This window comes from Chiloscyllium plagiosum, chromosome 1 (genome assembly GCF_004010195.1).
Source record: "Chiloscyllium plagiosum isolate BGI_BamShark_2017 chromosome 1, ASM401019v2, whole genome shotgun sequence".
NCBI classification, from domain to species: Eukaryota; Metazoa; Chordata; class Chondrichthyes; order Orectolobiformes; family Hemiscylliidae; genus Chiloscyllium; species Chiloscyllium plagiosum.
The window spans coordinates 2,831,799-2,839,033 of NC_057710.1; the positions used below are offsets into that span (position 1 = coordinate 2,831,799).

General features: G+C 44.6%; 1 protein-coding gene across 1 annotated transcript in view; it reads left to right on the forward strand.

Annotated features, from left to right (window-relative positions):
• nop56 (NOP56 ribonucleoprotein homolog) overlaps window positions 1–1,932 on the forward strand; it is a 16,493-nt gene extending 14,561 nt beyond the window's left edge. Inside the window, exons 11-12 of the mRNA XM_043685786.1 lie at window positions 994–1,158; window positions 1,234–1,932. Of these exons, the coding sequence (XP_043541721.1) occupies window positions 994–1,158; window positions 1,234–1,443 (375 nt within the window). The 3' untranslated portion in view covers window positions 1,444–1,932. The remainder of the gene's footprint in view (window positions 1–993; window positions 1,159–1,233) is intronic.
• Window positions 1,933–7,235: the final 5,303 nt, after the last annotated feature.

Consider the following 7,235-nt stretch of genomic DNA (forward strand, 5'->3'; position numbering starts at 1 on the left):
GACATGACCAGCTATCCTTAGTAGCCACACACTCAGATGACAAGCAACATGAGTTCGACTGGGACAACATTACTATTATAAGACAAGCCAAACAAAACAGCCAGGGAATTCCTAGAGGCATGGCACTCATCCACAGATTCAATCAATAAATACATTGACCTGGACCCAATATACCGACCACTGCAGTGGACGGCTGGAACTGACAACCAGAAGCGGCAGATTCAAACCACTACAAATGCCGGAGGAAAGATCACAGAAGCGCTTCACAGGAGGCTCCCAAGCACTCAGGATGTCACCTAGACAGGGGACGAAACATCTGCAACACAAATTCCCAGCTCGGCGAACAGAACCACAACAACGAGCACCCGAGTTACAAATCTTCTCCCAAACTTTGAATAAGAATAAAATGCTTTGGGATTTTTCCTTAATTCTGCTTGCTAAAGCTATTTCATGACCCTTTTTAGCCCGCTTGATTCCTTGTTTAATACTTGTCCTGCTCTTCCGATATTCCTCCAGGGCCCGTTCTGTTCTTATCTGCCTAGACCTTATGTATGCTTCCCTTTTCCTCTTGGCTAGTTGTACAATTTCTCCTGTCATCCACGGTTCACAAATCTTGCCCTTCCTATCCTTTGCCTTCAACGGGACATGCCTATCCTGCACTACCGTTAACCTATCTTTGAAAGCCTCCCACATCTCAAATGTGGACTTTCCTTCAAATAGCTGTGTTCAATCCACATTTCCCAGCTCTTGCCTAATTTTGATATAATTGGCCACTCTCTTTATCTACCAATATTCTAAAACTTGTCACTGTTCCCAAAGCAATCCCCCACCTGTCCTGGCTCGTTCCCCAGTACCAAGTCCAATATGGCCCCTTCCCTCGTCGGGGGTGGCTGGCTCCAATCTCAACAGTGCAGGTAGAATGACTGGCATATGTTTGTAGCAGTTTCCCTTCACATATGAGGTAGCTCTAATTTAAGCAACTTCTGATTCTAGGCCACTGAAGTGGCAGCAAAATTGAAGAGAAAGATGGAAAAGAAAGAGAAGAGGCGAAAGAAGAGGGAGAAGAGAAAGCTGGAGGCCTTGGCTGCTGCAGAAGAAGAGGAGGAGCAGGAGCAGGATGTGGAGCCGGCTGCCAAGAGAGCCAAAGCTGAGAATGAGGTGAGGGAAAATTATCTCTTCAGACTGAATGTCTCTGGGTAACTTTCCCACTCGCTAACACTCCTCTTTGTGCAGGAGAATGCAGACGTCGAGGTGGAGGTGAAGAAAAAGAAGAAGAAGAAGAAAACAGTCAATGAGGAGCTGACGCTTGACAATATGTCGAATGGTGTCCAGGAAACAGTCGTCCCGAAGAAGAGGAAGCAGCTGATGGCTGAGGAGGTAGAGGAGCCGGTGACCCCTGTGTCAGACAAGAAGAAGAAAAAGAAGAAAAACAAACCCGAGTAAGGCAGGGGGGTGCAAAACTATCTGAACCCGTCTGGCAACTAGTTTAACATTGACTTATTTTTATATAAATATTTTATTTTGCTTGTTGAAGTTGTGTTCTGCCTGTTGTGCGTGAAGTGAGACCTGCCATACCAGGGTCTTGATGAGCTTGGATACTCCCTGTTCAATCCAAGATTCCTCCTGTTTGAGGCAGTGCCTTCAATTCAGTGGCTGTGTGCAGGTATTGCTACTTCATACAGCACAGCTTTACCAGGGACTGTGGTATCCATCATAAATGTCCTGATGGGATGGATTCAGTCCTGGCGTTGTGCTGGTCAGCACCAATAGAAAAGCCTCCCCTGTCGGCTGCAGTCAAACTGCCCTTGCTGGCCTCAGATTAAACATCCTCTAGCTGATCTGGTGGAGCAAGGAGTTGGTGAAACAGATTAAAGTTGGAAATTGTATGTGTATATGTATATATGTACAGTTATTAAATTTCAGTACTGCACACTGGATTTGTCATTATGATTTGTCGGCAAGTTACACCAGTCAGCATCTCATACTGAAGGAGAGGCTGTGGGCTTTGAAATTGCTTTTGCTTCAATGTGATGGGGGGTAATGGCCTTCTGCTCCATGAAATAAGATAAACAGGACATTCTGCCCATTTTCTCTACCTGCCTTTCATGTCACTGTCTGCTCACTGCATATTGAAAGGACTAGCAATCTTCACAATCATTCCTCCTGTCTTAAGTAGGAGACCCTATTGTTATAATTCTAGATGGTAAAAGAGCAAGTTGTTTCCCAAATGAAACTTACTTTATTTAGCTTGAAGTTGATTAAGGTAGTTACCTTAACATTTACACACAGTTGCAGATATTCTTTAACAACACAAATTTGCTACAGGAAAGGCTATACAAGACAGTTTAATGCATGCTACTATAGCAAAACAAAGTTTCACCCTCTGGTCTGTTCTTTTACTTTACACTCGATAATTTAACAAAACCTTTTGAGCTCTGATATGGATTTTTCACAATTCTAATGGCCTAAACATTTTCAGTTCTGGAAAACTTTCAATCTCAAGCTTGGAAGCTCCAAAGCTACACCTGCTTCCACTGGGGTGACTGGTTACCCTGAAGCCACATTGAGGTCTCTGCACATTAAACAGTCCAATCTTCCATCCATTCACCCTCCATCATTATCCTGTAGACACTTGATTGACGTCACAAGCTGCATCACAAATTTAGATCACTTCCAAATGCCCTTTACCCTCAGAGGTAACTACAATATATTTATCAATTTGGATTTTTAAATAGTTATGTACATGCCTTTCAATATACCTTGTTTTATAAACACTGCTTCTCTAGTTTGAGATTTCCCTGTAAGCTTAAGATTCCTCACTAGTTTAGAAGGTTATACATTGCTATCCTGTTGCCTTGTATTTTCTCAATGACTTCAAATTCCCTCTCCTGAATCTTAGTCCTTTTTTCAGTTTCAGTTGTGTGATTGAGGAAGTCAACAGACTGTCCATGTGAGTCTTTCTGTTCTGTACATTAAATAGTTTCCTTCCCCAGTAACAGATTTTTTTTTGATACAGGGTGAATCTGAAAATGTTTCAGGCTTAGAAATTTGAAAGAATTGTGAAATAATTCATCCAGGTCCAGTTAAGGTGGAGGGATTCCAACTGCATTTCCAACTAAGGTGTTTTTTTTCCTTGTAGTTATCCTTTATCACTTGACAATTGTTTTCAATATCTGAACCCAACAGTGACAGAATTCCTAGAAGCATGGCATTCCAACAGGAACTATTATCAACAGAGTTAGACCCCATCTACAACCCCCTGAGAAAAACAGGAAATTGTCACCAACACAAACTCAAACATATAAATAGAAAGCAGGAATTATCAGCAGTGCTTCACCTGGAGGCGCACTGAAGATGTGAAGAAGTGTGGAAATGAACCTTCCAGCTCAGCGAGCAAACCTACACCCAGAGTGACAGTGGTGTCTTGTGCTTTTGTTGACATTTAACAAATTAATAATACAGGCTGATGGGCTAGCTGCTTATTGCCAGCTTTAGGGAGATCCTTCTCCAGTAAAGCAGCTCATGCTGCTGCATTAAGGTTAGCAATGACAGCTGCAGTGAACTCTGCTGAGGTTGAGTATCCACCCATATCAGGAGTTCGAATCTAAAGAGGGAAGAAAAAAACAATTATCAGGCTGGAGGTGTCTAGGAATTGGTATACCTGTACTGAGGTGTTACTGTGGAAGCTCACCAGGCCAACTATGGGCCAGTGCATCATCATGGTTAAGTAGATCGGCTGCCAAGTCTGTCAGCTCTCTGCATGTCTAACTTGCCTTTTACTATTTTTACATTTTGCCTATTCTCATGATCCAATGCTGTTTTGTCAGCTGCAACACTTGGGTCCAGTTTAATCCTAATGTACATCAGTTTGCATGCTTTTCTGCTTTTGCTATCTTGAGTCAGTGTCCTCTTGTTTTTGATCCTTTCACCAACAAAGTTATTTTTTCCAGTTTGCTTTGTCTAAGCTCATGATATGTCAAATCTCCTCAACCTTTCTTGGAGAAAGTCCCAGTTTCTCCAGTGTCCATGCAATTAGAACAATTTTGGGCTTTCTTCTGCTCGTCACCAATGAAGAATAATTTGCTGATGCAGTGATAGTTTATGAATACAGACCCTGTCATTTGTATATGGGGAATCCACATGCAAACTGGAGGAAGAACACTTCACCCTCAGCCATTTCAGAGATCTCTGGGACATCCATTAAACAACCCCACTGTAGCTGAACACTTTAACTCCCACTCCACTAAGTACATGCAGGTCTTTGGCCATCGGCAAACCCTAACCACCCAATGGTGCTGGAAGAGCACAGCAGTTCAGGCAGCATAGAGGAGCTTCAGCAAAATCCTGATGAAGGGCTTTTGCCTGAAACGTCGATTTTGCTGAAGCTCCTCGGATGCTGTCTGAACTGCTGTGCTCTTCCAGCACCATTGATCAAAGAATCTGGTTTCCAGCATCTGCAGTCATTGTTTTTACCTAACCACCCAATGCCTGTAGGAGAATGCATCACGTTCCAGCTGGGGACACTTCAACCACAAAGGATTAATCTCGATTTGATCAGTTTCCCCTCTCTACCCTACCCCCCCACTTTATCCCAGTCCCAACCTCCAACTTGGCACTGCCCTCTTGAATAGTCCTACCTTCCTTCCTATCTATCTGTTCCACTCTCACCTTCATCTACATATTCCAGCTACCTTCCTGCCAGCCTCACCCCTTCCCCATTTATCTCTCCACCTCCGATCAAGTCCCACGTTATGCCTGTAACGTTGTTCTGCTCCTTGGATGCTACCTGACCGGCTGCTTTTCCAGCACCACATTCTTTGACTCTGATCTCCAGCATCTGCAGTCCTCATTATCTTAAAGCAGTCAGATCCAATTATGGATTCCTCCCCAAAGCCCATTTTGGAAAGCATGTCCCATGTGTGTGAAATCCTGTCAAAGGCCATGTCTTGGTCCAGCCTGCTAAGGCAGGCTTCCACCATCCCCCTCCCCAACCACCACATATATATACATACACAATTGCATCCGGCCTGGTACAGCACAGCTTTAGTTGGGATTGATCACTAATATTAGAGGAGAAAGTGAGGTCTGCAGATGCTGGAGATCAAAGTTGAAACTTTATTGCTGGAACAGCACAGCAGGTCAGGTGCCAGCCTCACCCCTTCCCCATTTATCTCTCCACCTCCGATGAAGGGCTTATGCCTGTAACGTTGTTCTGCTCCTTGGATGCTGCCTGACCGGCTGCTTTTCCAGCACCACATTCTTTGACTCTGATCTCCAGCATCTGCAGTCCTCATTATCTTAAAGCAGTCAGATCCAATTATGGATTCCTCCCCAAAGCCCATTTTGGAAAGCATGTCCCATGTGTGTGAAATCCTGTCAAAGGCCATGTCTTGGTCCAGCCTGCTGAGGCAGGCTTCCACCATCCCCCTCCCCAACCACCACATATATATACATACACAATTGCATCCTGCCTGGTACAGCACAGCTTTAGTTGGGATTGATCACTAATATTAGAGCACATCTCACCTAGTTGGCAGTAACCTTTGGCAGAATTCTGTTAACCTTCTGCTTGTAGTTGAGGGTGATACATTTCTTCATGGATTCCCCTATGCTACCTGCCAGAAGAATACTGTACACCTCCAGCAGGTCCTGGATTATCAAGTCCCACAGCTGACTACAACTTGTTCAGTAAACTGTCACTTCCAGGAACCTTATTCTTTTCTAAGGATTTGAGGGCCTTCGCTCATCCTGAGATAAGGGCTAGTCCAGTCCCTCCTGCATGCTGTTGTCTAAGACCTCCATGATAGAGTATTGTGAGGCTATGCTGTGTGGACACTCCCCCGATGCTCACCTTCCACCCTACCAACCTTCGCACAAACCAAATCATCTGCTGACATTTCTGCCACCTCCAAAAAAACCCTGTCACCAGGGATATATTTCCCTCCCCACCCCTTTTCGCCTTCCAGCAAAGACCGTTCCCTCCGTGACTACCTGGTCAGGTCCACGCCCCCCTACAAACTACCCTCCCAGCCTGGCACTTTCCCCTGCCACCGCAGGAACTGTAAAACCTGCGCCCTCACCTCTATAAAGGAGCCTTCCATATCCATCAAAGTTTTACCTGCACATCCACCAATATCATTTATTGGATCCGTTGCTCCGAATGCAGTCTCCTCTACAGTGGGGAGACTGGGCGCCTCCTAGCAGAGCGCTTTAGAGAACATCTCCGGGACACCCGCACAATCAACCATAACGCTCGATTCCCTTACCAATTAAGAAAACTGCCCAAGTTTATCCAGACTCTCTTCACCGCTGAAATGCTCCATTTCCTCTGTATGCCCTCAAGTGCAATCACATCCTTCCAATAGCGTGGGGACCAGACCTCGTGCCGTGAAGCCAATTTTGAATCCAACCTTCCAGGTTCCCCTGGATAGCACAAGCTTTAACCCTCCTCATCAGTTACCTTCAAGGAAGGACCAAGTGAAAAGATGGACAATTTAATCAAATTCCTTAGGCATGCTACCTTCTGTTCACTGTCCCTGATCAAACCTTGCCTCTCTAAACGGAGATTAATTTTGTCCATGAATATTTTTGCCAAGAGATTCCCTACCATTGATGTTACTCACTGGTCTATATCTTCAGTCATCTAGCGGAACCACATTAGCTGTCTTCCAGTTCTCCGGTAACTTCTCTGTGGCTAAAGACGATTTAGAAATTTAGGTCTGGGCCCCATAACTTCCTCCCTCATCTCCCACAGCAGCCTGGGATATAACACCCAGACTATCAGGATCTGGTCATGTTTAAAAACCCTCAAAGCCTACAATAACTCGTCACTTCAATCTGCTTAAGAACTTCACAGTCTATCTTTAGGATTGTGCTTGCATCCTCCTTCCCCAGAGTAAAATGGACATGTAGTGCTACCATTTAACATTCTACCAATCCCCTCTGGTTTCACATATACATATCCCCCTTGGTACCTGATGGGCCCGACTCTTTCCCCAGTTATTCTATTTTCCTTGATATATTCGTAAACTCACCTTCAGATTCTCTCTAACCTTGACCTCTAGTATTTTTCCATGTCCCCTCCTTCCAGAAGAAGCATTTCGTTCTCCAGCATTCTAACTGTCAGCATCTTATTCCCCTCCCTCTCCACCACCATCCACCAGTTTCATTTAAACTCTCAAAACCCTACTCCTGAAAGACATTTGCTCGATCCTGTTCATTTGCATTCAGTGTAT